We start from the raw sequence: 27,298 nt of genomic DNA, 5'->3' as shown, positions 1-27,298 counted from the left end.
TCAATTGCTTAAAGGCAATTGACCGTCGACTCAGGACAAAACTGTCTATGCTTATATAAGGTTGACATCAGGTACTTGTGTCGTCCCGCAACAAATGAGTACCTCGAAAGCTCCATCGTAACTGTCGTGCTTTCTCCTGCTTCAAGGTAAACACTATCGAAGCCTTTCAAACCCTGCGGTGGCGAATTTGCAGAGGAAGGCAGCGAAATGTACAATTGGGGGATCTGAAACGATGTTGAGCGGAGCGGTCTTGACTATTTGCCTGAACTCATGCCTCATGTCCCGCGACACTTCCAACATTCTTGAGAGTGAATCCAATCTGCACCACGGATATATGTAGCCTTTACACCTTCGAAGCAGGCCGAAAGCCAAGGAGTAGATAATACTCACGAAGAGTCAATAGAGGATCCGGGCCCACTAGAGATATCGCCCGCAGTGGATCCAGAGATAGATAGATCAGAGTATTCAAAGGTGGTGTACGACAGCCCAAAACCGAACTCAAACCGAGGCTTGGTTCCTTGCACATCGAAATGACAATAATGAACAAACAACCCTTCATTGTACGGGATATCAAGGATCGAGGAGTTGGAACTGTAGATAACCGCCGCTGAGTAGTCGCTGATGCTTCGGGCAATCGTAAACGAAAGACGACCACTAAAGGCAAAAAAATATCACTGTATAATTCGGTTGAACAGAGGATTAGAACAAACCTTGGGTTATAGACACTGTAAATAACATCAGTTACAACATTACCAGCCCCTTGCTCAGGAAGTCCACTCCATAGCTTTGCGTTTTTAGTCCTGGTAGGAATGAAAGGGAGTAGAGCTTACAACTGTGGTCACTACAGAACACATGGTTGTAAATCGATTGGTGTGCTATCGCGATAATGCAGAACTGCGTACCATTCTCGTTCTCGATCCAATTTTCCATTGTGATAGGACCAACGCTGTTTACTGCCACCATAGTGTTGGGGTTGATGCTCGCTACCTTTTGCACCAACGCATCCTGTGATTATTTTCCAAGTGTAAAAGATGGGATATCACGATAAAGACAATCACTCACTCCGCTATGCCAAGCAAGAAGATCATTTCGATCCCCAAAATTCCCTTTAGGATAAGTCAATACGCTGAAATTGCACCAATAAGCCCGTCGCTGACCTTCCACTGTGATGTATCCCTCTCCAGAATCAGCTTTTTTATTAAAGGATCTCAGCGTTCAAGTGTTCACCCTTGATGTCAGTGATTCACCAGTTATGAATACAATTGCGACGTCCTTTCCAGCTGCAGCATCAGCTGCCGCGTTGAGATCAGTGTCGCTGGTTGAGGAGGATACCATCGTTCCATCGGCAGAAGCTTTTGCTGCGTATGAATTGCCTACCGCATGAGTGCCAGACAGGGAGGTAGGAGGTGAGCACACTCACCGCTATGAGATAGGGGAAATCTGCAGTACCACTTCCCCATCCTATTGATAACCGGTACCTGAATAATAATTCTACATTACCGACGAACGAAATACCTACCCATCGCTAGCACGCCATCGTTTCCTCCGCGATCGGAGTATCTATGCGCCGTTGGCCATCATTCAATTAACCATGCACATCATTAGGTCCCAGTGAACTATTGCGAGCGCCGCTTCCTATGATTGCTAAAGTACGAGGGGCACTCAGTGGAAGTAGCCCCTGCGAATTCTTAAGTAAGACGTTATGTTGTTATTCAACAACTCAGAATGTACTCTATGCCTGACGATGATCAGTATTAGGAGTATCGTATGTCATGGGTATCATTGATGTGGCCGTACCAAGAGAATACGTAGCACATCACCAGAGAGGTTGGATTCCTGTGTCCTTCCAGCCCTTCGCTCTAGCTTCCCAATAACCACCAATATAGATCCATTCATCACCGACTTGCTTGAACCATCGCGCCTGCCGTTCTTCTCCTCTACGCCTCCGGTCCCGTTGTAATTCCTCAACGTGTGCCTTCTCATGCTCGGCTAGGTCCAAATCACCTTCCTCAAGGGCTCGGACGTCAGGTCGGTAACGAGAATCGGTTGGGGGCAAGCAATTAACAATGTCGTCCGTGATTTCGTTTAACGTGATGCCATACGATGTAAATCCATAATACTGATGAGTATCTATAGGCCAAGGCGTCGCCCTCCACAGTATACGCAAGTGAGAGGAGTCCACTGTCTCAGCAAGCTGTTCGTCCCATTTACCTTCGAGTTGAGACACGACATCGCCTGATGAAGAGTATAGGATACCAGAGACAACGTTGGATACCGCCCAATACCCGCTCTGCTTAAAGTCAAGGACACAACGACTTGAGTCGCGCATGTTTTCGATGGTGAGTTTGCCACAATGCTCTAGGTATTTCGTTCCGACCATAAGATTTCTCATGAATGATGAAGGCTTTTTCCTGAACGGTATCGTCAGAGACCCATCCTGAGAACTCAGATGCACATACCAATGAAAGTGATCCTTCCCAATCTTGACATGTGTTGTACCCAACGGGATAATCTCTAGACTTTTACCTACGTCAAAGAAGGTAAGGTTACGGGCCTTCCTCGGCTATAGAAGCATCTACACACCCCAAAACTTTGTTTTGCCGGCAGATGTGGCATATAATTCCCAGTTCTTCCCTTCGGCATGATACGCCATCTCTAGCGGGTTGTGGCAGACTTTCTCTGAGATAAATTTCATTCGCACATCTTCATATGTTTCGGCGAGCATTGGATTACTATCTCAGATTAGCAGGAGACCTAAAAGAGAACGGGATCCGTACAATCCTTTCCTCCCTGAGCGATGCTTGGTATGCGCATAACCAGCGACCGCAAATGCCGCAACATAACGCATTCGATCCACTGGATCTACTGTATCAGCAGCCTGATTGAGAAGATCATAATATTCCACTTCTTCAGCAGCCCTTTGGAGCAGGGTTAAAGGTTCGTTGAAGGTTACAGGAAAAGCTATTGTTGAGAGATCCTAAAAGGAGTGGGTCTTCGAAACCATAGACAGGCGACATCCTTACCTTCCCAACATTTTTCTTGAGCATGGAGAAGAGACTACCTTCGTCACCAACGGGAGGGGCCGGCAAATGGGTCCGTCGAACAACCTGGAGAGCATAGGTGGATGCATCGGGTTGAGTAAACTCTTCGCTGGGTAATCTGGTAGAGCCTAGTTCCTGTGCTATGTCAGTATCAACACTGGAGTCTTCTCCTTGATCCAAACTGCTCCTGCTATCGTTACTCAACGTTCGACTTGGTTGTTCAGTACCATCTGGGAAAGCGTGGACATCCAATACAAATTCTTGGGCGCCCTCATTGAAACCGTCTGAGGCGTCAAACCACTCACTGAGGCTATCAGTAATGGTAGTGGCAATTGATGCGCGCTTCGAAGGCTTGAATGAGATACTAGGGCTGTGAGGGGCAATAGTATGCTCCTCTTCTTCAGTGATTGCAGGTGGTGACACATGAGCAGAGGCGACAGCCTCGGTCTGAGTGGACGTCTGAAGGGACCTAAGCAAGGCGGTATGTTGACTTTTCAACGTGTCCAAAACCAGACGGACGCGCTGGAAAGAGCTCAACGAAGGGTCTATATTTTCACTACATTCTGAATGGATGCTGTCAGAGCCAACATCTGAGGCAAAATGTTGGGCTACGACATTATTCAGCTGTTGCGCGTTGAGGTGGCGGTAGACTCACCTTTTTTGAACAATCCAAACATGGACGCGGAATCTTTCTTCTCCTTCTGCTTCATGAAACTATGGTTTTTTTTCGGGTTGACGTCGGCCTTAAGAGAATCCAAAGCATCCTCAAGTTGATGTATGGTCTTAACAGGAAGCAGTCAGAACGAGCAGCACGTATCTGTTGTGACTTACCGTGCTCATGTCGTCGGCGATGGCGCCTGATCTGCTCAATTTGAAGTTGCCTTGTTGCCGCGAAACTAATCTTATGCTATTTGATTTACGAACTTCTGCACCTGCGACGACAAATATCCTGAGAAAGATCAATTTAGAACAAACAACGCTGCGAATGTTGGTCAAGAAGTTTGACCTAAACGCAGCCATCCATTGATTGAAGTCATCCGTGTTTAAACACTTAATATGGAATGTGGCAGTATTTGAGTCCAAATGAATATCCTTTCGTCCTGGAGCTGTGGAAATAGCAGCATGATGCAGTGAAATCTGGTCTCGAGTGGGTTGACCGGGCTCGAAGGAATAAGAAAGAAGGCCAGATTGATACAGTGTGAAGTAGCGGCGAGCAAACCCTGTGTCAGAGTGAGTGGTACTTGGGATTTGCAGCCATGAAGAAAATGACCTTGCATCTTTTTGCGTCGCTTCTTCAACACCCACCCTTGATAAACGACGACACGGCTGGAAAGGCTATTGGGGATCCCAGAATAGGGCATGCTTAAGGAAAGAGAGGCCCGTGCAGCAGCACCGTGGGATGCCATATTGGACGGGGTGAGTGGCGAAGATAGGAGACAAAACGTAGCGCACCGGCGCTTCTACAAATGAAATGAACGTTGTGCCCACTGAGAAATTCCCAGACTATTCCCAAGGCACTGCCGCTGCCAGGCGCTGCCGAGGTAGGTGCCTAACCCCGAGTGCTATAGGGGAACCTGCTTCGAGTAAATCTTAGGACGAGTGAAATTCTAGCTAGCCTGGATGAGCATTCGAATATGGGTACATAGACAAGCGCAGCAAATCTTACCCCAAAATTCGACAGTCACGGTATCGATGAGGGGGGATGAATAAGCGGAGCAACGGCCCGGTTATACCCGGCTGTCAATTGATCGATTCGACGGTGACCAGGGTGCCAGCACTTTTCTTTCCACCACCACCACCCGTCCTTCTTACATCAGAAATGGCTACGTACGTACCCTTCTCTCTCGACGATTCTGCGTCATCCATTAATTTTATGCATCAGAGGAGACATTGGACTCATCGGCCTGGCCGTTATGGTCGGATCCCTATCCGTCGCGTAGATGTCCAGTTTCACTCACACTTTTTTGTAGGGCCAGAACTTAATACTGAACATGAACGACAAAGGCTTCACCGTCGTAGCCTACAATCGTACTGTCGAGAAAGTGGATCATTTCTTGGCCAACGAAGCGAAAGGTACCACCTCGTGATTCTGTAATCTCTACATATCTGCTCACATCTTCGCAGGTACTAACATTCAAGGCGCTCACTCCATCGAGGAACTGTGCGCAAAGCTGAAGAGGCCCCGCAAAATCATTTTACTGGTTAAGGCTGGCGCGGCAGTTGACTCATTCATTCAACAGCTCATTCCCTATCTTGAGCCCGGTGACATTATCATTGATGGCGGAAATTCTCACTATCCTGATTCTATCCGTCGCACGAAGGAGCTGGAGTCCAAAGGGTTCCTCTTCGTTGGCTCTGGTGTTTCAGGTGGTGAGGAAGGTGCCAGATATGGTCCGTCTCTTATGCCTGGTGGTTCGCCCGCGGCTTGGCCCGCCATCAAAGAAATATTCCAGAAAACTGCAGCCCAGGCATACGGTGAGCCTTGCTGCGACTGGGTCGGGGAGACGGGGTCGGGTCACTACGTGAAGATGGTTCACAATGGCAAGTGATATCATGTCGTCATGACTGACGATTCACTTACATCATATCAGGCATTGAATACGGAGACATGCAGCTGATCGCTGAAGCCTATGACATCCTCAAACGTGGTTTAGGTCTCTCAGAAGACGAAATTGCTGATATCTTTTTGAAATGGAATAAGGGCGTCCTTGATTCATTCCTCATTGATATTACAGCCAACATCCTCAAATTCAAGGATGATGACGGTGAACCGGTAGTCACCAAAATCTTGGACAAAGCTGGTCAGAAAGGTACCGGAAAATGGACTGCTATCGCTGCCTTGGATGCTGGAATGGCCGGTATGTGCATCCATTTCTTTGTCTGTGGGATCCAGTTGACAAATTTCTGAATTTAGTCACACTTATTGGTGAAGCAGTTTTCGCCCGTTGTCTCTCCGCTATAAAAGACGAGCGTGTGCGCGCAAGCAAGACTATTTCCGGACCTCAAAGAGAGCCCTTCCGTGGAGATAAACAGTTGTTCATTGATGATCTTGAGCAAGCTCTGTATGCTTCCAAGATTATTTCTTACACTCAAGGATTCATGCTCATGCGAGAGACCGCGAAGGAGGTGTGTTTTCTTTCCGACTTTCCATGTATGCATCTAATCATTTTGATTACTCCAGCTTAGTTGGAATTTGAATTATGCCGGCATTGCCAGTATGTGGCGTGGTGGGTGTATCATCAAGGTATATCTTCATTTCTACTCCACAGTGCGTCATTAAACATCGCTGCCTTGCTAGAGTGTATTCTTGAAGGACATCACCTCCGCGTACAACAAGAACCCCAAGTTGGAGTCCCTTCTCTTTGATGACTTCTTCAACAAAGGTATTTATGACAAGTCCAATGTTCTCGCATGTACTGACTGTGTCCTAGCCGTTCACAAGGCTCAACCAGGTTGGAGACGTGTCATTGCTCAAGCTGTGCTTTGGGGCATCCCCACTCCTGCTTTTAGCACTGCATTGGCTTTCTTCGATGGCTATAGGAGTGAGATCGTTCCTGCGAACTTGTTGCAAGCACAGGTATGGGCACCTCTTTAAAATACTGTCAAACGATTTCTTAGACTGCATTTAGCGTGATTACTTTGGCGCTCACACATTCCGCGTTCTTCCCGGAAAGGAAAATGATAAGTTCAAGTTGGGCGAGGATATTCGTAAGCTTTCCCATTTCACCTTGTTTCCAATGTCGACTGACAGGATCCTAAGATGTCAACTGGACTGGCCGCGGCGGTAATGTTTCTGCGTCTACCTATAGCACATAAGGACACAGGCTGTTGTATTTTTTCCCGTTAGAGCTGCGTAAGCCTGGAGGATAATTGTACTACTATTGAATGGAAAAATAAATAGAGAAAATGTACTTGTCCTGTTTTCATTCCCAGATTGGGCGATCGGCCCGGCACCCATCAAGTTGTCCACGGACCTGGAAAGTACATATGTGTGGCATATTCTTCTGTGTTCGACAATTCCAAGTCAACCCTCCGGCCATCGATACCATCGACTCATATCATGAGAAGCTATGCATTGCTTTAAGGCATGCAAATGCTGCGCGTGGTATGTGAAAGCCTGCATAATCAAACCCATAGTTTTTCACTGGATGTTACTTAGGGCCTGATGCCCAACGAAGCCACAAAGTGAGCTTCAAGGACCAGAGTTCGGATGTTGGCATGCTGCATCTAGAGTTCTTTGCATCTGAATTGTGTCTACGAGGTTCCCAACCTGTCGTGCAACCTCACATCCGAAATGGTGATATTTTTTGCTGGAATGGAGAGGTTCGTCTCGCTGCGCCCGCTCTATCTTTCTACTGGCTGATAATTAAGTAGATCTTCGAAGGACTAGACGTTAGTGACATCATTTCCTGGTAATGTCGCCCGAGAGCTAAATCATCTTTTAGATGGATGCAGCTGAAAACGACGGCGTCAAGTTATTTGAAAGTAGCAGGGGTCTCAAAACACCAGCTCAAATCAGAGACCTTTTCTCGTCAGTTGAAGGCCCGTATGTGGTTTCGTACCTTCCTTATGTGATGAACGATTAACTATCAACGTAGCTATGCTTTTGTTTTCCACCATGTAAGTCATGAATCATGATGTTCCCCATTCCTAGTGCCCGTGGCCGACTATTAATCGGCGCTGCTTTGTTTTCAGGAAGAGTCTGGCTGCATTATATTTGGACGTGATCCTCTAGGTCGTCGGTCTCTATTGATCCATAAACCTTCCCCATCACATCCATATTTCATATTGACTTCTGTGACTTCTGGTGTCGACGCAGGATGTTCTTTTGAGGAGTTGTCTACAGATCACATCTTTTATCTCAACCTCAAAGATTTCGCTCAGCTAGAAGGCGTAGGCAGTGTTTTCTCTATTCAGTTCACCACGCAAATGCTTATTCTCAATCAGATCACGTTCGAAGACCATCTTAAGACTTTATCTCGACGGCCTTCTCAAACCACTGTCTTCAGCTACGTAAGTACCGGTTTATCGATGACATGATAGGAATATTTCATGTTAGACAGGTCCAGCCTCCTCTAGTGAATCGCTTAGTTCCGCCAGATACTTGGCCGCGTTTAGCTTCACTTGATGAGATACCTAATTATCTCTTGGCTTCAGTAGATGCTTTGATCTCACACCTAGATCGTAGCGTTATGCTCCGCGTTCACAACGTTCCTTACAAAAGGTCTGTTTCTCTCCGGAATAACATGTCATGGCTGAATGCAATCCCTTGCTTGTACAGTTCCATGCCAACACAGTCCAGAGTAGCCGTCCTCTTCAGCGGCGGAATAGATTCAACAGTCATTGCGTACCTTGCCCACAAGTTCGTTTCTGCGATCCAACATTCAAAATGATGCTCTAATGCAGTTTCAAGGCATATTCCTCTTGAAGAATCGATCGACCTCCTCAACGTCGCTTTCGAGAACCCTCGAAAGATCCAGATGGAGACAGAAGGCAACGTTGGGGGTATATCAAGACGGCACAGGAAGGCTAAAAATCCATCTGATGATGATTCTATCAGAGTGTCGTACATGGTTCCTGATAGAAAGACGGGGCTTCAGGAAGTGGACGAACTCAGGCGACTGTGTCCCGGCCGTACTTGGAACTTTGTATGGTCCTTTCAAAGCTTGGAATGTCTTTATGTTGATGAGTCCAACAGGTAGAGATCAACGTCCCTTATCATGTTGGTCTTATTTCCGCCAGCAGGTTGAATTTATTCCCATTGAGCACGTAAAGTAGGAATCACAGGGGGCACGCCCTATAGTTCAAGCCCTGATGCTGCCCAGCCGCACAGTCATGGATTTGGTGAGCGTTGTGACTATTGAAACTACTATTGCATGATGAAAAGCCAAATAGAGTCTGGCTCTTGCTTTATACTTTGCTTCTCGTGGAGTGGGACACGTACGCGCTTATCCAGGTGCAGAGTCTGTAGCATATACTAGCCCAGCTCGTGTGCTTTTGAATGGCCTTGGATCCGATGAGTTGCTAGGCGGTTATGGAAGACATCGATCGTCATTCAACTCAGGCGGCTGGCAAGCAGTGATCGGCGAGGTACGATCTCTTTATCCAAAGGATTATCCTATTCCCCACTCATCTGACCTCACATAGCTTCAGCTAGAAATTCAGCGTATTCCAGTACGAAATTTGGGTCGCGACGATCGCATCTGGCAAGTTATCTCTGCTAATCGGTTTCGTAAAACTTGGGTAACAATATTTCCAGTTCATCCCACGGAAAGGAGACAAGACATCCTTTTCTGTCATTTGGAGTGGTCTCATTTTTGGCCAACTTGCCAGTTCAGCACAAAATGGATCCCCGTTTAGAATTGGGCCTTGGAGATAAAATGTTACTGAGATTAGCTGCTCGAAAAATGGGATTAATTCAGGCGAGCGGACGAAAAAAAAGGGCCATGCAGTTCGGTAGTCACTCTGCAAGAATGGAAGGAGACGCTAAAGGGGATGTTTTACTGTAGGTAGTCGTAGCCTAGCTTCCACAGTTAGCACCGCCGTTCGATTTTTCTGCCACTCTAAATTCCCCTAAAAGCTGTATAAAATCTTTGAGATCTAGACCTCGAATTATACAATGACAGGGGGCAATGGAACTGAGGGGAGGGATGCTAAATTGACTGTTTCAGTGTGGTGCACTCGCTGGCCCGACCTTTCGATGTCACTGTCCAAGTTGTGGTCGGCCCAGACATTGTGGAGAGACCGGCAACGTAGATTGATGGCAGTGACACCTGTGAAGGTCGATGATAAAAGGTCATACAGTGTTGTTATGCCCTTGGGCATCGTCGTTCTTGTTCCTTGACTAAATGTCAGTGACTAAGCTATAAAAAAAACACGCGTCGTTGATATGTGTTTGGCACCTTCACCTTCACAATCATGGCGTTTGCCCAGAATGCTTCCAGAGTCATCGGCAAGTGTACTTCTGCTTGAATTTTTTCCAAGGTACTAATATGTAGATTGTTAGTTCCTATTGCTGTCGCAGCCGTTGCAGTCAGAGCAAGTCTGTACGATGTTCCGGGTGGTTACCGAGCAGTCATGTTCGACAGGTTTTCAGGCGTTAAGAGTACGGTATGTGGCTTGGAAGATCATTCTTAGAGATGGTTCTTATCTTTGGTTGTTTATAGGCTGCACCGGAGGGTACACATCTCATGATTCCGTGGCTCCAGCGGGTGATTTTATATGACTGCCGAATAAAGCCTCGGGCAAGTGAAATGATGTCCAAGAGTCCATGTCTATCTGATACGAGTCACACAGAATATATCGACAACAACTGGATCGAAGGATCTTCAGATGGTGTCTATTACTCTCCGAGTTCTCTCCCGACCCGACATAGAGCATCTTCCCAAAATCTACCAAAGTCTAGGCTTGGACTACGACGAAAGGGTGCTTCCTTCTATTGGTAACGAGGTGCTGAAAAGCATTGTTGCCCAATTCGATGCAGCGGAATTGATTACACAGCGAGAAGTGGTACGTGTCAAGCTGCTATATGACTTGTTGTGATGCTCAGTACTCTTAGGTGTCGTCTAGGATAAGGGCTGACCTTTTGCAGCGTGCTGGGGAATTCAACATTGTCTTAGAAGATGTTTCTATAACGCATCTAACGTTCGGAAAGGTGGGAACAAGTGTTGTAGGTGATTATGATTTAAGTTCTGACTTTTGCCCACCCCCCTAGGAATTCACGCAAGCAGTAGAAGCGAAACAAATTGCGCAGCAAGGTACGTTTGGTATTATCTTATCCTCTATTTACTGATAATTGCTGCGAAGATGCTGAGAGGGCGAAATTTGTCGTTGAAAAGGTTAGCTCATTGATTCTCATCCAGACGTATTGGACTAATCACGTTGTTAGGCTGAGCAAGAGCGTCAAGCAGCTGTTATTCGAGCCGAAGGTGAAGCTGCAGCGGCAAAAATCATTTCGCAAGCACTTGGGAAGGCTGGTGACGCCTTTGTCACATTCCGCAAAATCGAAACATCTAAGGCTATCGTCAATTCGCTTGCCTCTAACCCCAATGTGTCATACATCCCAAGCGGTGGGGGAAACATCTTGTTGAATGTTCCGGCAGATAAGTAGGACATGTACCGGATAAATAGTGTAATTAATCAGAATTGTCCATCTCAAATGCTCCGGCTTGCGCTGTTTACGTATGCTTAGACTGAGCGGTGCTGACTCATCCAATCTCTCTTTACCTGCACCAGGTTGATTGTGTCGCTAAATATCTCTTTTCTTCTCTTTTTCTCTCTCTCGTCTCTATCATCTCTCTCGTCTCTATCATTTCTCCTCTCTGACGGACTTGTCTATCATATAGTGTCTGTTTTTTCAGTCTTTCGTGCGCATCGTTGTAATTTTTTTGATACCCCTGGCTGAACCAACTACAGATCTCATTTCTTTTCAGTACTCTTAAAATCATGAATCCAATGGGAATGGGAGGTCCGGCTGAGGCTCCGGTGAGTTTTTTCTTGCTTTCTTTCTTTCCCCTGACGTCTGATCTATCTTTTCGCTCCCCCTTCCTTTGTTCCGGATTTTCAGAGACGTGCTCATCTTTACGTCGGAAATCTGAGCCCTCGTGTGACGGAGTACATGCTCACAGAGATCTTTGCTGTTGCTGGGCCCGTTCAACATGTTAAAATAATCCCAGACAGGAACTATCAGCATGGAGGGCTCAACTACGGCTTCGTCGAATACATGGACATGCGTGCCGCAGAGACCGCCCTGCAGACTCTGAACGGCCGTAAGATCTTCGATACGGAGATCCGTGTCAATTGGGCCTATCAAGGTCAACAAAATAAGGAGGATACCACCGGTCACTACCACGTCTTTGTGGGTGACCTGAGCCCCGAAGTGAACGATGAGGTCCTTGCCAAGGCGTTCAGTGCTTTTGGCACCATGTCCGATGCTCGAGTCATGTGGGATATGAACTCTGGAAAGTCTCGTGGATATGGTTTTTTGGCATTTCGAGACAAGACAGATGCGGAGCAGGCTATCGCGACAATGAACGGTGAATGGCTTGGTTCGCGAGCTATCCGTGTCAACTGGGCCAATCAGAAAACACAGGGCGCTCCTGCTGCTTCCACATCCCCTCGTCCTGGCAGCACTGGCAGTGCGCCCGCTCCGATGAATTTCCAGGGCGGACCCCTTTCCTACGAGTCCGTAGTTCAGCAAACTCCCGCGTACAACTCCACTGTCTACGTTGGGAACCTTGTTCCTTATTGCACGCAAGCGGATCTCATCCCATTGTTCCAATCCATCGGTTATTTATCGGAAATTCGCATGCAAGCTGATCGTGGATTTGCTTTCGTCAAGCTCGATACTCACGAGCACGCCGCTCTGGCTATCGTTCAACTCCAGGGTCAAATGGTACATGGCAGGTCAATCAAATGCAGTTGGGGCAAAGATAGGGCAGATGGCGCGGCCCCTCAACCCCTCAGTCCTACCACTAGCACTGCAGCTCCGTACGGAAACATGGTATGTGTTGCGCATGGTTTCAATATAAACTGTTCTTGACCCTTTGCATAGCCTATGTATGGTATGCCCCAGCCGGCGTCTTACGGGCAGTACGGCTTTGGTGGATACACCGGATTTCCAAATCAAACCGCAGGCGCGCCTGGTGGTGCCGTTCCTGGATCCCCAGGCATGCCCCAGCCTTCAAATGCTGCTCCCGGCGCTCTTGGTCTAACCGGTGCGCAGCAACCGGGCGCAGATCCCACGGCGGTGGCAGCAGGTCAAGGCGGACAAGCCCAATGGGGCGGTGATCCGAATTATTATTCCACCTACTGGAGTGGTAAGTGGCGGTGACATACTCAAAGCGCCTTTCTGTTCTGACACATCCTCTCATGATTAGGGTATTATGGACAGCAGCAGCCTGACACTCAGATGCAAGGCGCTCCTTAGATTGCGAACCGATCATTCCTTTCCTTCAGACGTAGCTCCCCTCCCCTATGCGTAATGCGCCCTGCCATTTGCAATAATGTTTATATAGCTTATTGTCTCGAGTGCACGACTATCGACTTTTCTTTTCATCCAAGTTTTCTGTTTTCCATACATCGTATCAAGAGTGTTTTAACATATTTCTTGCCACTTTCTGTTTCATCGTATGTATCCAAACGCTACAGTCATCGACATCGATAGGTTTTCTTATTTCTTCTCGAATCCTTTATCTCATACTTGCTGCTCTGCGAGGTTTCGACTCGTTTCCTTGACAATGAACTCACGACATTGCTTGAGCTGTATCAACACGGCCCCTCAGACACTTGGATTTGAAACAAAGTGAAGGTATATCAGTAGACATGGGTATGCGACGGAAACCAAAAAGTAGAATGCGAATTAAAATTTATTCATCGACAATCAACCATTCGGACTCGGATCCATGCTCATCTCCGTGGGAGATAGTATCCCATCCTTCATCTCCGTCTCCTTCGTCTCCTCGGTCAGATCCCCGTTTCCCGACTCGGATGGTTGCGATGATGAATCCGCTCCGTTGCTCGCTACAACAGGCGCACCGGCACCAAGAGTTTCGTCGCGCCAGGTTGTCACATTCTGATGTCGAGAGCGCATGTTCTCGTAGAATTCATTTGCTTCGTTCATTTTATTCGCTTCCACCTGCTTCGCATCTAACCATCTCTGTAGCAATTTGGCATTATCTTTTATCAAGGTCTGGTTTCGTTCCTCGATCTGACCGAGTTCAAGCTGAAGGGTGCTTATCTCGTCGTGAAGGATCTGTGAAGCACAGTCAGATTGATAGCAAATGAATTGCACTCTTATGATCTTGCGCACCTGGACAGTACGATCCTTCTCACCCATCAACTCGTTATGTTGGTCGACCTTGCGGCGAAGGACCGCCAGCTCATCTCGCGTCTTTCTCAGGTTCTCATCGCCAATCCTGGAAGCTTCCTCCTTCTCCCGTAGTGTTTCTGTCATGGCCAACAGCCTCTGAGTGTTTTGAGTCTGAGATTTGTAGGCGCCTGCAATCTCATCCCGCAGCGACGATATCTGGGATTCCAATGAAGCGGTGTATACCGACAAGACGGGATTCCTAAGAGATGTCCACATAAGGCCATTGAGCGACAATGGGATTGAATAACGCACTCTTCGCTGGTCCCTGGAACGAAGACGGTAGAGCTGCTTGGATTGTTACCTCGGACAGACTGTGCAGCACGGAGAAATTGGACGTTTCGTTCCTTTAGAAACTTTGTCTGCTGTGCTAACCGTCGGTCTACACGATAGATTATGAGCCCAATCTGCGGAGGAAGTATAGTAGGTGAAGTTACATTGCTCAATGACAGACGAAAACGCAGACTCCTTTACATTACGTTCCTGGAGACGAGCACGAAGAATCTCTTGCCAAGCAGGCTCAGCCATCGCAACGGAGAGTAAGGGAGACAAGGAGAACGGAAACTGCGATGTCGAGGGGAAGCGTGACAGGTTGGTGGTGACCGGCTGTGATCGTCCTCTGTGACTCTATTTCTCTCTATTTGGGGTTGTCGAGTGAGTAACTCGTTCGATACACCTTACTTACGACCTGAACCACTCCAACCTTTTTTCATTCTATCCCTTCACTACTTTCCAGTCTCATAATGGGTCGTGTTTTGCTTAAAGTATGCCTCTTTACCTTCCATCCTCTCTTGTCTAACACTTGCCAATAAGGTTATCATCCTTGGCGACAGTGGGTGCGACCGCTCCACGCTTTCCTCTTTCTCCATCGGCCTGCTCATCCTCCGTTTCATGCATTCTTCAGTGTCGGAAAGACTTCGCTCATGAATCAATATGTCAATAAGCGGTTCAGCAACCAGTATAAGGCCACTATCGGTGCTGACTTGTGCGTCCTGTTTCTCCGAGTTGCGCGTGAGCCACTGTCTGACCAACCGGCAGCCTCACTAAGGAAGTTATGGTAGATGACCGGTTAGTCACTATGCAGGTATGCTGTGTCGGGTTCAAGTCGAATGTCCTCTGACTTGTCTTCTTAGCTATGGGACACCGCCGGGCAGGAACGCTTTCAATCACTAGGAGTTGCGTTCTATCGAGGAGCTGACTGTTGCGTCCTTGTGTACGATGTGAACAGTGCCAAGTCATTTGAGACCCTGGATAGTTGGCGTGACGAGTTTCTGATCCAAGCGAGTCCTCATGATCCGGAGAACTTTCCCTTCGTTGTCCTAGGCAATAAGATTGATGTTGAAGAGAACAAGAGGCAGGTACATCTGGAACAGCAATATTTTTTATATCCCAATACTCATGTGTATCACCAGGTTACCCAGAAGCGCGCCATGACATGGTGTCAGTCCAAAGGAAATATTCCTTATTTCGAAACATCCGCCAAGGAAGCCATCAACGTTGAACAAGCATTTCAAACTGTCGCCAAGAATGCTCTACAACAAGAGGCAGAGGAACAATTGTCAGAAATTCGAGCTTTACTATGACGCCATAGGTTTTCTAACTCTTCCCTTGCAGGTATGTCGACTACCCGGATCCAATTCAACTCGACTCGGAAAGCTCTCAAAGCTATGGATGCAACTGTTGATGTCTCAGAAATACCCTTTTTTGTGTAAACATGTTTCTCACTTGTTATTACGGTGGCTTCATTCCTACCTGCGACCTTAATATTCGTACATGTTACTTCATCTCTTCTGCGTAATGTCATTCTATATTCTGGACGCTGTCAAGGGCCATGATATATCGCGCATATCACATTTATTTTCGTGATGTACACGGCGCCAGTTCCAGCTCAGCCAAATACTTCACTGGGATCGTGCGCAATGATCGAGGCTCTGCCTGCTACAGTCGCTTCCCGTTCTCCTTGTTTTCAGGATCATTTGTCCGCATCCTTTTACCTCCGTCTTCCTAGGATCAGCAGGGCGGGTTTATCTGTGGCACGTCAAATTTCATTATATGCTATCGCAATTTGTTGGCCACCGAGTCCTTGCTCGGATGATAATTAGTTATTTACAGGGCAGTATGATGACCTACCTTAAGGAACCCTCGACTGAATGCATGGCCACGGCCCACTAAGCTTCGAGCAGCTGATGGGCGGATAGTCGAGGTGCGTTAAATTTGAGGCCGTGTTCAAACCTCCACGAATTAGCCTAGTACAGCTATAGTCTATGTTGTGGTTTGCTCTTGTCTGGTCGAATTGTAACAGCTCAAGTTAATAACTAATCCCATAATTTGGTGTCGAAGTTTCCCTCCGTGAACGTAGGCCGGAGCCGAACCAATGTTTTAGAAGTGACGATAGGCAGCAAATGTAATAGCACAACATGATACCTCAGTTATACAAAATTAAAACATGCCCATGCCATCCTCCCCATCACCACCCCATCCACTAGCTATTACTTCCTCCTCCTGTGCATTGGGGGAACCCTTGGACTCTGTGTCGAGTTCCGGAGCCGGTGAGTGTCGTTCTCTATGGCTAGGGCCCTCCTGCGGTGGTGGATGTAGTTCAGCAGCCGGTGCGACTGTCGTGGAGGACGACGGCGGAAGTGTGTCAGTATGCCATGATAAGTGGACATCGCCGACGGTCGGTATACTGCTCCCCTTGGCCATTCCCTTTACCATCGTTAGCAACGGATTTCATATGTAGATGTGTATGCCAAACCTGCTCTGCGGCTGTTCGCGTTCTGAACGAAACCACAACATCGCCATCTTCCAAAGTAGATATTGAGTCAACCTGACCGTTTGCCTGAGATATGACTCAGCATTGCATGGCGGACACGAATACTATGAAGATATTACCTCGTACCAGTCCTTGAGCGCTTGCATTTTCTCACTGGAAACGCCCCGAACAAGAAGTCTTTTTGGCCGATTGTCAAGTTTCATACTCGCTCGACCAACGCCGCGCCCTGCTCCCCTGTAAAAACTACGGGGGGGTCCACGCCCTCTGCTCCGATACGGTCTGTGTGATCCGCCGTAGTTAGGTTCCGCGTCTGATAAACCCAGACTGGCGGCCTTTTCACTCTCTGAGGTTCATTTTCTAATCAAGGAGAATAGCGACATACCTCCGCTTTCAGTCTTTCCAGCTTGGCCTTGAGGTCTTCCGCGGTCTCACCTTCACCCTCTATGGCAGTTACAGAGCTATGGAAGTCCAGTTCCTTATCCAGTCGTGCACGCTCCTGCTGTTGTCGTTCATCGGTAGCCTGAGTAGGATTAGAGTGTGTCTTCATAGGAGTTGAATTCGATTTGACGGATGATGAAGTCAAAGTGATCTCGTCACCCAGTTTTCTGAGCCGTGCCATGATGCCCTTCTTTTCTTCTCCGGAGGCGGCAGCAAGAGAGGCCATAAGCGATTTCTGTTCAGCGATGTGCTGTTCCAGCCGTCGCTGCTTTTCGGCAAGTGTTATTGTACTCGATGAAGACGGAACTGAGGATTTTCGGATAGGTGTCGTAGGGCTAGTTACAGATGCCGCAGGCAAGACGGCGGAAGCCGCTTTAGCTGAAATATTGGCGACGATAGGCGCAGAAGCAGCGAGCATGCGTGCTCCAATCTGGCCATGTCCTTCCATCGGTCTATGCCAGAACACCTTAACAAAACGGTTGTTGAAAACTGCGTCTTCTGACTTCCATGCAGCATATGCCTCTCTGTGTTCCTCAAAGCTGACAAGAGCTTTTCCGTGCGGTCGATCAATGGCAACATTGGTGACCTTGCCAAATTTTTTGAACCAATCGTTAACCTGCTCCAAGGACAGCTTGTCATCAGGTATCTTTTCAACGACCAATGTTTTGTCATTCCTCTTCTCTGGACGGATACCTGGGACATCACCGAAGGTACCTCGGCCTCGACCAGTAGGCCCGCGTATCCCAGTGGAATAGCCGCCATTCTGAGACAAGCCAGACACTGGAGTCATTTCAACATCTTCATTGTATTTTGCTTGGTGACCATTTGCCACATCGTCATTAATGTCGGGCAAATGAGGGTGTTGTATTCGTGATGAAGATGGGTGTTGAGGTGATGACGACTGGGAGACACTAGTTTGGGAGGTGGGATTAGGCGTAACGTCGTCATGGGGGATATTTGGGGTGAGATCTTGGATCACAGGTAGTTCGCCAGAGGCATGAACTGTCTGCCCATCATCGACTCTTGGGAGGAAAGCAGGCCGCATCTGTGATCGGCTGTTACCCATACTTCTCATGTCCATACGGGACTCATGAGGATCGTAAGCTGCCACGGGCCCATTTTGCATCCCGAATCCTTGCCCAAACATAGTCATGAATGGCATGCCAGAGCCTGTCATGCCACTGCCATTAATGGGAAACATTTGGCTGGGAACGACGGCATCATCCCCATGGCTGAATTTACAGAAAGCGCCACGAGCACAGTAGCCATTGTCTAAGAGTGTGTGAGCTTGCAAGAATCAAGAATGGAGATAAAACATACTATGATAGTCTCTGCATATCCCTCGTTTCATGTCCGGTGGCTGATATGCTTGGGGTCGTCTGCCATTCATTTGCCCCACAGCGTGCCCCATACTAGCACCCCTGGGTTGAGAGGAACCTTCTCGATAACCGTTTGCGGACTTGTCCACCCGTGAGTTCCAACCCCCCGCTGACCTCGAATCCATACCGCCTCTGCTGCTACCGTAACGCGAAAACTGGCCGTCGTCATTTAAACGAGGTCCTTTAGCAGGTCGACCGTCCTTGTCATCATCAAGGCTTCTCTTGCGGATGCGATCAGGTGACGAAGGTATGGAAGGGGAAACGAGACCATCAAGAGGAATGGGAATACCGGTGTCAAGCATTTTGTCAGGAAAGGAGGGTGCTGAAGGTATTGCAGAATACGGTAAATAAGACTTGGTGCGTAGAACAGTGAATAATGTGTCGAGGAACGGCTGGCACTCTGGTCGAATCTGGATGATCAGCATAGGTTAACATGGGCACCACGATATTCTGACTGACCTTTCTCGAGAAATTCATCGAGCTGAACAGCTAGTTCCTTTCGCATTTCACTCTCCGGCACATTATGCTTGAGAAGGGCTAGAATGTATTCAGCCAGTGCTCCAGGTTCAGCATCGCATCTACAAGACCAGAGTTCGTCAGCTATTCCAGAGCACAGAACGTCACGAACATCGGTTCTAGTGTTCTAACGAGCCACGGCTTGAGATGATGAGAGTTTGCAGGGTCAAAAACCATAAGAATAAATGATAATGAGCAATGGATTTCTGCTAGAGCAGTGCAAGCAGAAGACAGAGCAAAATGAGTACCAGCAAGAGCGGGATTGGAAGATTGGTCATCGTCCCCTGGCCATAACAGAGCAAACCCTAACCACACATACCTGGATAATGAAAATCTTTGTTACTATTCAATCTATGTATGGATACGTCAAGGAATACAGATTTCAAGAGGAACGTAGCTATGAAAGAGCGCCCACTCTACTGCTCTCTTATTCAGTTACAAGTTGGAAAAATATTTACATAATAAAGAGTTGATGACATGTGTCACGTGTGGACCGTGTCGCGCACCGACTCCGTACGTCCTTCAAGTTCTCACCTCCAGCGACGACGCGACTCATTCCCAATGAGCTCAGATGGCTTCTTTGATGACGACGATATCGACGATGCATTTTTGGAGGAGCTTAATGCTATTGAAGCTGCCCACTTTTCCCCTTCCAAAGCGGCTCGACCTGTTCCGCCACCTACTGTTGACAAGGACGACTCATTCGAGCTTACCTTTGATTTCAACGAAGAGGACTTCAAGAAGGTCGACCAAGCTGTCTTGAGGAGCTACCGAGGGCAATCCTCCGGTATGTCATCTACCACCACGAAGTCCTCAACCTCGGGTCATCTGCAAACGACGCTCTTCGGAGAAGTCCTGTCGTCAAGTGCCTTAACTTCCAAGCCCAAGTCTGCCACGCAAAGAGTTCAATCTACTTCTAGGAACCCCTTTGGTCAGCAGGCACCCAAGACCAAGTACTGGGACCACACCGAGTTTGCCAAGTCCGGGCTCAAGTCGAGCAAGAACAAGGATAAGGGGAAGGGGAAAGCATCGTTTGATTTTCCAGAAGATGAGGGTTTTGACGAGAGTCCTGAATTCGAACAATTTCCGGCTCCGTCTGTATCTGGTGCGCGATGTGGTTTCTTTGCAAGTCAAAGATATTCACATCTGAGCAGCAGGGTAAGGGTTCGCTTTTGAGATCTGGGAGCACTTATACCCTATACGTGACCGATCGTTGCGTTTCTAGGCCTGTGCGTTTTTTCTTTCACTTCTACACGGGTTTCGATTAAAGTTAATTTCTAGCCTCCTTCAATGAAGCTATCAGCTGACTTGCTTGAAGCCAAGCACTGGATTTATCCTTTGAATCGACCGAAACGAGATTACCAGTTTAATATCGTTAAACATTGTCTGTTCGATAACACTATCGTAGCGCTTCCGACAGGTCTCGGAAAGACGTTCGTCGCAGGCGTTGTAATGCTTAATTGTAAGCTCAATGATATTCTTAGACGCCACTGCACTGAACCTTCCCAGTTTATCGCTGGTTCCCAGAGGGGAAAGTCGTCTTCGTGGCACCAACAAAGCCTCTTGTCGCGCAGCAGATAGATGCTTGTCACAGGACATGTGGAATCCCCGGAAGTGATGCCATCGAGCTTACCGGAGAAAACCCTAAACCTATGAGGCATCGAGCGGTGTGTATCTGGCTCATTGCCGAGCACCGAGCATCTTTGGTTGACGTAAAAGATTTCAGTGGAAAGAAAAAAGAGTTTTTTACATGACTCCTCAGACGCTCGTCAACGACTTGACGTCGGAGACATGCGACGCGCGTGATATTATTCTAGTTGTAGTCGGTATGAAATCGTCTTTATCAGACTCACTTCTCCCTAATGCTGTTTCTAGACGAGGCCCATAGAGCAGCTGGCAATTACGCTTACAATCAGGTCGTACGTTTCTTGATGGCAAAAAATCCTCACTTTCGGCTCCTTGCATTGACTGCGACTCCGGGGGGAAATCCTGAGGCTGTCCAGTCCTTAATTGACGGTCTTCATATTAGCCGTATTGAGATTCGCGACGAAAATAGTTTGGATTTGAAGGCATATATTCATGAAAAGGTCTGCACTATTGTGCATGGAAACCTTTATATTAACTTTCTTTTCTCTACTAGAGGGTAGAACAGCATATTGTTCCCATGAGCGAGGATATTGTTAAGATCCGAACTCTCCTGGCTCACTTAATGGAGGCAAGTTTTGCTTCCGTAAATAATCAATAAGCTGCTCACCTGGCGTCAAGATATATTTCAAACCTCTGGTATCGAGAGGCTTGATCCACGGAGGAAACGTCATGAATATGCATCCGTACATTTTTCAAGTTCGTATGAAGGAGGTTCGGGAAGGTCAAGGATGGGCAGCATATAGAAGTCTATCGATACTTATGACTTTGGCACGCATTATGGGTTATCTGGTAAAGCTACACATTAAAGCTGCCTTATAGAGTCAATCTCATTCTTTTGCAGGTTGAGGGAACGACAGCAATGTGCTACAACGCTTTGATGGAGCTCGCATCAGGAGGCGGCGATGTTGGTGCGAAGAAGTCAAAGGCAGCCTCTAAGGCGAAGCAACTAGACGATGAACCAGCCTTTCATTCCCTCATGCGAGAGTTGAAAGCCCAAAAGACTCGTGGGTTTACGATGCATCCTAAGATGGAGCTCTTGAAAGGAATCATTGTTCAACATTTTGGAGAGAAACTTCCAGAAAACTCTGAAGATGAACTTCCCGAGAGGACCAAAGTCATGGTATTCGCTACTAATCGTGATTCTGTGGACGAGATTGTAGAAGTTCTCAATGCGGAAAAACCTCTCATACGTGCGAGCAGGTTCATTGGACAGGGCACTGATAAGCAAGGAAGAAAGGGATTCTCACAGCGTGAACAATTGGAGGTGTGCTTCGATTTTTGTCAGTCAAATTGAAAACTCATGTCCATTTTCTTAGGTCATCAAAAGATTCAAAGACGATGAGTTCAACGTCCTTGTTGCCACATCTATTGGAGAAGAAGGCTTAGACATCGGTGAAGTCGATCTCATTGTCTGTTATGACGCTCAGAAGACTCCCATTCGCATGGTCAGTCAATCCATGTATACCACCCTTGATATTGCTGAAAAGTTCTCCGTCTATTTCAGTTACAACGACTGGGCAGGACTGGGCGCAAACGTGCCGGCGTGGTCCATGTATTACTTTCTGAAGGGAGAGAGGAGTTCAACTTAGATAAAGCCAAGGACACATACAAGAATGTCCAAAAAACTATCTGGCAAGGTGACCAGCTTCAACTGTACGCTGACGTCGAACGATTGCTCCCAGATCATATCACCCCCCAATGTCTAGAAAAGACGATGGAGATCCAAGAATACATTCGAGTGGATGGGCGAAAGAAATCACTGTGTGAAGGACCCCAGAGAGGTACTAAGCGCAAACGTGATGACAACATTCAACGGAATATACCTCCAGGAGCCAGCACAGGGTTTGTTCCGGTCCGAGACCTCGTCGTCAAAGGTGCCCAAAAGAAAAAGAAGAGAGTGGAACCTTTCCGGGATTTGGAGACTGCTGGACAAGACGACGACACAGATCGTGAGCTTGAACTGGGGATGTTAGCTCTCAAGCGTTCTAAATCGACGGCTGAAGCATTCGTTTCGAGATCCACCAAGGGAAAGGGAAAGCTACGGAAAGCCAAAACCATGGAAGATGGACCGAAACGAAAAAAGCGAAAGCAGGTGGCAGAGCCAACATCGAGTCAGGGCATGGATGATTCGGATGACATGGATATCGAAGAGGGTTTGTATCCGTCTTCGAAACCAATATCTCCTCCTCCTTTGCCATATCCAGAGACCACTGCTGGCAGTGTCGTCGATCTGACCGACTCTGACTCTGACGATCCCAGATCTGGTGTGTCCCCAAGTCTTTGTCAAAGCTGAGCCTTTTCTCATGGCAATAGATGTAGCCCACGTTCATAGATTGCATTCTCCGAAATCGGCATCCTCAAACCGGGATATGAGTTGGTTGGTGGATAACGACGACGACGTAGCCTTTGATATCATCAGCTCTTCTCCTCCCGTTCAGAGCACTCCGAAAATTATACACCAGGGGTTTTCTGGTGACGACGACTCGGTGGAAATTGTTGATTCGGATGCTGCATCGTCTGATCTGGCATATAGTCACAAGCTTGCCATTGACGCAGATGAATCTGCTCAGATCATTGAGATGAAGTCGCGGACCAGGAACCTCCAACACAAGCGAACGAAGTTTATCGCCACTGGGAAGGAATCCATTCAAATCCTCAACAGCTCCACCCGTTCCCCGAAATTTGTGGTCGGACCATCGAGTAACCCATCGAGTAACCCCGTCTCATCGCTCCTGGCGACGAAAGGCCATGGGACAATCATGTCGCCGCCCCCCGTTTCTAGTCAGATCCTCGCCTCTTCGTTTGGTGCCAATTCTCCCCAGTCATCTTTCCCCGTACGCCCTAGCATCCAAAAAGGCAAAAATAGAGCACGAACTGACTCTCCTGAAATGGAGCTGGCGCCGCTGTCCCAGCGAAGACTTCATAAACGCGACAAATCAGTGAACAAACGGAAATCTGAGAAGTCACGTCCACTACTTGAGGGTGTATGGGATATGGATGCTGTACATTCTGGCGACGAAGTGAGTGAAGGCTCATCGCATAGTGAAGACGACGTGGAAAGCGAATTCGATCGCCGTTTTCTTGAGGAATTGCCTGAAACCCAGTTCTCGCAGTCGTATGACCAAAATTTGGCGTATCGACAGAGTTTGTTGTCGCAGGGACCTGTCGGAGGAGGGGGACCGGTATTTGCTCATCGTCCTGTGAGACGAGGGCGGTTTGGGGGCAGAAGTATCGACATGGCTGAGAGACGAGCTATGTTATCAAGCTCTCCCTCCAGGGAAGAGGAACCGGATGAGTATGAGATAGGAAGCTTCGTAGTCGACGACGATGCCGAGATAGTGTACGATTGAAGGACTGATCACATGTGTATCACATTTTATGGGTAGTAGTAGTCTGTAGTAGATTATGACGTCAATTAGTTCCCGACATACGATGCCTCTAATAACGCTATGGCCCCCTGCTTATACTCGCTATGTGTACGGATCACGCTTTCTGAGCCAGTTGTGCTTGAGAAACTGCTATGCTACAGTTGCCCCAGCTACTTCACGACAGCCCCGAACGCCTGATTCCGACTCGGCGCTGCCTTCAAGTTTGGACAAGAATATCTTAGCACATCTATCGACAGACATTCCATCTCTTCATGAGCTTATTCGCCAATATGAGGCGAACTCTGGACACGTATTCCGCTGTTCGCTGCCGTATGAATCTCGGCCTTCTGAAAGTAGGCAGCGCCATGGTCTCCCGAACACATCCGGTGACTCCGAGTCCAATATCGTCATGATTGCCCACTGCGTCGAGACACGGGACGACCACAAAGTGTCACTCTCTTCTGGGTTCGCACTGGAAGCGCCGTCAGCCATTCCAGGTGAGACCCTCTTCTTGACCTGTGCTCATACATTAGAAGAGGCAAGATACTTTGTGAGTCCTGACATAAATTTGGTCTCATCAGTAGACTTTGCAGATGCGTAGATCCCCTCTGTTACTATCCGACGCGGATTCTGGTTCTCGGACAAGACATAATACTAGAGGCATCACGCAGAAATCTGGAACGTTTGTGATTTCTGGATCGCCAGAATATCAGCAGATTTATCCCGTCTCAGCCATTCCGTCGGCGCTTCCACGGTCAGATTTACTAGTGCTAGCAAGTTCAAAGGCTTCGGTACAAACACTACCGATGTCCCCATATCCAGCTCAACCCGGCACTTGTATCAGAGCTCATTTTGTATCCCATTCGAAATCACCACCTATGGAGCCTGGATGGATTCCCTGGGTTGGAGGTACATGGAGCAAATGGGTTCGCGGAACGGTGTTGGGATACCGAGATTTTGCAGGACGGGAGACCATGGTAAATAATTTGGAGTTCGAAGGACAGCTAATTGACAGCTTTCAAAGCCGGGAACGTATGATGCACTGTCTCATCTCTTATTCACTCCTCTGCCCACGATGGGGTCGAGTGGCGGACCTATAATAGACGATGAAAGTGGTGCAGTCATTGGAGTTATGCTGGGCACACGAATGGATAATGGGATAGAGGGCGTCCGGGGATGGGGCGTTCCTTCTGAGACGATATTTGAGGTACGAGTAGTAGTAGTTTCTTAGCATCTACGGCCGAACTGAGTGCTTTCGACAGATGTTCAGTCTTCCTGGATTGGAAGGCAAACGTTGAATTAAATATTTATTTATTGTCTTGATAGTACAAATATAGGATCGGGGGAAAATGCCTCATGTGTGATCGCGGTGCATATCCTGGACAGCCAATAGCATAATGAGCTTTGGCTGAGGCATTTTCCCCGATCTGGATGCTCGGCAAACTGCGGCCTTTTATAAACCCTTAAGCCTTTGAAATGTCCGCAGCTTCTTTTCCTTCCTCACCCTCATGTCGCCTTTTCCTCACTCCTCCTTGGATGTTAGTACTGTTGGGTGTTTCAGACGTCTCTGGTACTTCATTGCCCTTTTTGCTTTGCGTAGCTGACTTCATTCACAGCAGTACTGGAATTCTGATTCCGAGAACAATATTCTGTTTACCACCATCTGATGGCTATTGCTCGCCCTCGTCGTCTCTCGACTCCTCCTGGTCAATGCCCACGTCAGCAAGTTTGCTCATCCACTGTTTTGTGTCATCTTCATTACGCTGCGGCGCTATCCCGCTCCGGTAACGTCAGACCTACCTCTTCTTGGCTCTGCCATCGTGGTCACAAGGGCGCAGAGTTCCCGAGTCATTGAGGCACGATCTATGACTCGGGAATCTGGATCTGACTCGCCATGCTGTCGATCTATTACTCGGGAATCCGGATCTCTTGGACCATCGATACCGACCTCCCGACAGTCGTCCCAAGGGTTTTTCTATTGTTTAGCCTTGTTATATGTAAAATTTCGACGAATGATTTTCTGTAGCTCAAATTGTTTCCCGATGTTGAGATGTTGAGGGAGCGTTGAGCGCTGCAGCAGTTGTCGGTTAAATTGACAGTCCGCCGAACTTTGAGATATTTGGTGACTGAAATCGATGTATATTGCTTGTACCCTCCTATTCATACATGCGAGTCAAAAGCTGGAGGTTGGTCGTTTCCCACAGAGATCAATTTTGGTCTTTTGTGTTGCCTCGCATGGCTTACTTATGTAAATAATAAAAGAAGGTAGTCGTTGCATTTACAATCGTTTGTGATCAAATGTGAACCAATTTTAACCCGAATATCGGATATCGCGGCCGGCTATCAGTTTGGGTCAGATAATTCCCACGCAATGTCAAATGTCCTTTCGACTCACCTCCCGTTCATTCAGTTCGTTGAAGCGGAAATGTATTCTGTATAGCTATGAAAAACGACCATCCACTTTCTGCCCATTGCGTATTGTGCGACTGTCATTGTTCCAGGGAATCCCTTCCTTGAGCATATCTCGTCCGTTCAGCACGCAGCCTTCCCCTCAGTACCACGATATTTCAAAGGCTCCTCCACCTCAGTGGATACATCGCGGGTCAGCTTCTCACCCTAACTCTTCGAAAACATGCCTCTCACCGTCGCTTGTTCAGAAATCTTACAGTGGAACGTTATCATGAGGTCTCCGACCGTGCGATGGAGGCCTTGCTGGACCAACTTGAAGATCTGTTAGACAGCGAAACTCAAAGTAACCCAGACCATGAGGTCGAGTACTCTGTATGTATACCAGCAATACTGCCCCTTCTGCTTGTGTCCTAACGTACGTATGCATGGTGTAGAGCGGCGTGCTCACATTAAATCTGGGTGGACATGGAACATACGTGATCAACAAACAACCTCCGAACAAGCAGATTTGGCTGTCTTCACCCCAGAGGTATGGTGCTGTCAACCATAGTCATCTGGATATTATCGTTCAATCCTTCCTATCAGTGGGCCAAAGCGGTATGACTATAGTGAATTCGACAGTAACTGGTGGTACTGGCGTGATGAAAAGACATTGAGTGACTTGTTGAATGAGGAGTTGCAGGCCATCTTTGGTAAGGAGCTTGGCATTGCCTTATGAGTATCTCCGCGCGATGGTAATGGTATCTTTGTTGAAATCATATTGCATGAACAGACGTAACGAGTGCTGGAATGATATTGTACAATGGTGAGAATGCAGATGCGAGAAAAGAGCACGGGTATAGCTCCACTCTCTGGAATGT

The 27,298-nt window shown here is 47.7% G+C and overlaps 12 protein-coding genes across 12 annotated transcripts in view; 8 read left to right on the top strand and 4 right to left on the bottom strand.

Moving 5' to 3' along the window:
* The window catches only part of BT62DRAFT_885298 (uncharacterized protein), a gene marked incomplete at both ends in the record, with an annotated part of 6,617 nt that extends 4,918 nt beyond the window's left edge, over positions 1 to 1,699 (bottom strand). Inside the window, 10 exons of the mRNA XM_043182820.1 lie at positions 103 to 254; positions 290 to 341; positions 391 to 654; positions 711 to 800; positions 896 to 1,005; positions 1,063 to 1,106; positions 1,158 to 1,190; positions 1,248 to 1,373; positions 1,417 to 1,491; positions 1,591 to 1,699. Of these exons, the coding sequence (XP_043043801.1) occupies positions 103 to 254; positions 290 to 341; positions 391 to 654; positions 711 to 800; positions 896 to 1,005; positions 1,063 to 1,106; positions 1,158 to 1,190; positions 1,248 to 1,373; positions 1,417 to 1,491; positions 1,591 to 1,699 (1,055 nt within the window). The remainder of the gene's footprint in view (positions 1 to 102; positions 255 to 289; positions 342 to 390; positions 655 to 710; positions 801 to 895; positions 1,006 to 1,062; positions 1,107 to 1,157; positions 1,191 to 1,247; positions 1,374 to 1,416; positions 1,492 to 1,590) is intronic.
* BT62DRAFT_943202 (uncharacterized protein) lies at positions 1,608 to 4,702 on the bottom strand. The gene is made up of 9 exons (XM_043187865.1): positions 4,312 to 4,702; positions 4,048 to 4,261; positions 3,873 to 3,990; positions 3,697 to 3,823; positions 3,024 to 3,649; positions 2,778 to 2,977; positions 2,584 to 2,732; positions 2,460 to 2,526; positions 1,608 to 2,411 (listed from the first exon to the last, which is right to left on the bottom strand). The coding sequence occupies exons 1-9, from the start codon at positions 4,445 to 4,447 to the stop codon at positions 1,817 to 1,819; spliced, it is 2,232 nt and encodes a 743-aa protein (XP_043043800.1). The 5' UTR covers positions 4,448 to 4,702; the 3' UTR covers positions 1,608 to 1,816.
* A 133-nt stretch (positions 4,703 to 4,835) lies between these two features.
* On the top strand, positions 4,836 to 6,904 carry BT62DRAFT_927617 (6-phosphogluconate dehydrogenase). The gene is made up of 11 exons (XM_043185298.1): positions 4,836 to 4,868; positions 4,924 to 4,957; positions 5,012 to 5,114; positions 5,166 to 5,582; positions 5,633 to 5,899; positions 5,956 to 6,167; positions 6,223 to 6,285; positions 6,340 to 6,424; positions 6,473 to 6,618; positions 6,671 to 6,749; positions 6,802 to 6,904. The coding sequence occupies exons 1-11, from the start codon at positions 4,861 to 4,863 to the stop codon at positions 6,855 to 6,857; spliced, it is 1,470 nt and encodes a 489-aa protein (XP_043043799.1). The 5' UTR covers positions 4,836 to 4,860; the 3' UTR covers positions 6,858 to 6,904.
* A 103-nt stretch (positions 6,905 to 7,007) lies between these two features.
* Positions 7,008 to 9,645, top strand: BT62DRAFT_962118 (uncharacterized protein). The gene is made up of 15 exons (XM_043188630.1): positions 7,008 to 7,146; positions 7,201 to 7,364; positions 7,416 to 7,433; positions 7,487 to 7,591; positions 7,644 to 7,661; positions 7,737 to 7,934; positions 7,989 to 8,054; positions 8,105 to 8,265; positions 8,323 to 8,403; positions 8,455 to 8,689; positions 8,740 to 8,763; positions 8,820 to 8,891; positions 8,937 to 9,131; positions 9,189 to 9,247; positions 9,301 to 9,645. The coding sequence occupies exons 1-15, from the start codon at positions 7,029 to 7,031 to the stop codon at positions 9,548 to 9,550; spliced, it is 1,764 nt and encodes a 587-aa protein (XP_043043798.1). The 5' UTR covers positions 7,008 to 7,028; the 3' UTR covers positions 9,551 to 9,645.
* A 279-nt stretch (positions 9,646 to 9,924) lies between these two features.
* BT62DRAFT_502956 (prohibitin) lies at positions 9,925 to 11,218 on the top strand. Its single transcript, XM_043181179.1, has 8 exons — positions 9,925 to 9,993; positions 10,048 to 10,151; positions 10,208 to 10,285; positions 10,338 to 10,550; positions 10,600 to 10,695; positions 10,756 to 10,798; positions 10,848 to 10,879; positions 10,930 to 11,218. The coding sequence occupies exons 1-8, from the start codon at positions 9,960 to 9,962 to the stop codon at positions 11,149 to 11,151; spliced, it is 822 nt and encodes a 273-aa protein (XP_043043797.1). The 5' UTR covers positions 9,925 to 9,959; the 3' UTR covers positions 11,152 to 11,218.
* A 37-nt stretch (positions 11,219 to 11,255) lies between these two features.
* BT62DRAFT_962114 (uncharacterized protein) lies at positions 11,256 to 13,403 on the top strand. Its single transcript, XM_043188629.1, has 5 exons — positions 11,256 to 11,407; positions 11,457 to 11,525; positions 11,608 to 12,543; positions 12,595 to 12,859; positions 12,920 to 13,403. Exons 2-5 carry the CDS (start codon positions 11,487 to 11,489, stop codon positions 12,967 to 12,969), a joined length of 1,290 nt encoding a protein of 429 aa, XP_043043796.1. The 5' UTR covers positions 11,256 to 11,407; positions 11,457 to 11,486; the 3' UTR covers positions 12,970 to 13,403.
* BT62DRAFT_927614 (ATG16-domain-containing protein) lies at positions 13,298 to 14,486 on the bottom strand. Its single transcript, XM_043185297.1, has 4 exons — positions 14,346 to 14,486; positions 14,164 to 14,290; positions 13,852 to 14,110; positions 13,298 to 13,794 (listed from the first exon to the last, which is right to left on the bottom strand). The coding sequence occupies exons 1-4, from the start codon at positions 14,434 to 14,436 to the stop codon at positions 13,423 to 13,425; spliced, it is 849 nt and encodes a 282-aa protein (XP_043043795.1). The 5' UTR covers positions 14,437 to 14,486; the 3' UTR covers positions 13,298 to 13,422.
* Positions 14,487 to 14,594: 108 nt separating this feature from the next.
* On the top strand, positions 14,595 to 15,614 carry BT62DRAFT_927613 (uncharacterized protein). The gene is made up of 7 exons (XM_043185296.1): positions 14,595 to 14,672; positions 14,722 to 14,744; positions 14,813 to 14,893; positions 14,947 to 14,992; positions 15,042 to 15,266; positions 15,321 to 15,466; positions 15,523 to 15,614. Exons 1-7 carry the CDS (start codon positions 14,652 to 14,654, stop codon positions 15,590 to 15,592), a joined length of 612 nt encoding a protein of 203 aa, XP_043043794.1. The 5' UTR covers positions 14,595 to 14,651; the 3' UTR covers positions 15,593 to 15,614.
* A 642-nt stretch (positions 15,615 to 16,256) lies between these two features.
* Positions 16,257 to 19,266, bottom strand: BT62DRAFT_991286 (uncharacterized protein). Its single transcript, XM_043190274.1, has 7 exons — positions 19,127 to 19,266; positions 18,958 to 19,076; positions 18,440 to 18,898; positions 17,064 to 18,391; positions 16,801 to 17,013; positions 16,664 to 16,747; positions 16,257 to 16,614 (listed from the first exon to the last, which is right to left on the bottom strand). The coding sequence occupies exons 1-7, from the start codon at positions 19,189 to 19,191 to the stop codon at positions 16,348 to 16,350; spliced, it is 2,535 nt and encodes an 844-aa protein (XP_043043793.1). The 5' UTR covers positions 19,192 to 19,266; the 3' UTR covers positions 16,257 to 16,347.
* A 309-nt stretch (positions 19,267 to 19,575) lies between these two features.
* On the top strand, positions 19,576 to 24,011 carry BT62DRAFT_984848 (P-loop containing nucleoside triphosphate hydrolase protein; the record flags this gene model as incomplete). Its single annotated transcript, XM_043189889.1, has 11 exons — positions 19,576 to 20,112; positions 20,296 to 20,476; positions 20,524 to 20,681; positions 20,741 to 20,840; positions 20,890 to 21,101; positions 21,155 to 21,229; positions 21,280 to 21,450; positions 21,503 to 21,925; positions 21,978 to 22,106; positions 22,166 to 22,925; positions 22,975 to 24,011. The coding sequence occupies 11 exons, from the start codon at positions 19,576 to 19,578 to the stop codon at positions 24,009 to 24,011; spliced, it is 3,783 nt and encodes a 1,260-aa protein (XP_043043792.1).
* Positions 24,012 to 24,093: 82 nt separating this feature from the next.
* BT62DRAFT_884339 (uncharacterized protein) lies at positions 24,094 to 25,327 on the top strand (the record flags this gene model as incomplete). Its single annotated transcript, XM_043182795.1, has 4 exons — positions 24,094 to 24,609; positions 24,701 to 25,006; positions 25,054 to 25,236; positions 25,292 to 25,327. The coding sequence occupies 4 exons, from the start codon at positions 24,094 to 24,096 to the stop codon at positions 25,325 to 25,327; spliced, it is 1,041 nt and encodes a 346-aa protein (XP_043043791.1).
* A 1,066-nt stretch (positions 25,328 to 26,393) lies between these two features.
* On the top strand, positions 26,394 to 27,236 carry BT62DRAFT_502064 (Frataxin). The gene is made up of 4 exons (XM_043181177.1): positions 26,394 to 26,631; positions 26,687 to 26,810; positions 26,873 to 26,967; positions 27,024 to 27,236. The coding sequence occupies exons 1-4, from the start codon at positions 26,408 to 26,410 to the stop codon at positions 27,154 to 27,156; spliced, it is 576 nt and encodes a 191-aa protein (XP_043043790.1). The 5' UTR covers positions 26,394 to 26,407; the 3' UTR covers positions 27,157 to 27,236.
* Positions 27,237 to 27,298: the final 62 nt, after the last annotated feature.

The sequence above is a fragment of the Guyanagaster necrorhizus genome, assembly GCF_019112545.1.
Source record: "Guyanagaster necrorhizus MCA 3950 unplaced genomic scaffold BT62scaffold_4, whole genome shotgun sequence".
Taxonomy (NCBI): Eukaryota; Fungi; Basidiomycota; class Agaricomycetes; order Agaricales; family Physalacriaceae; genus Guyanagaster; species Guyanagaster necrorhizus.
Note: the sequence above shows the minus strand (reverse complement) of the source record. Positions and strands in the feature narration are given on the sequence as shown.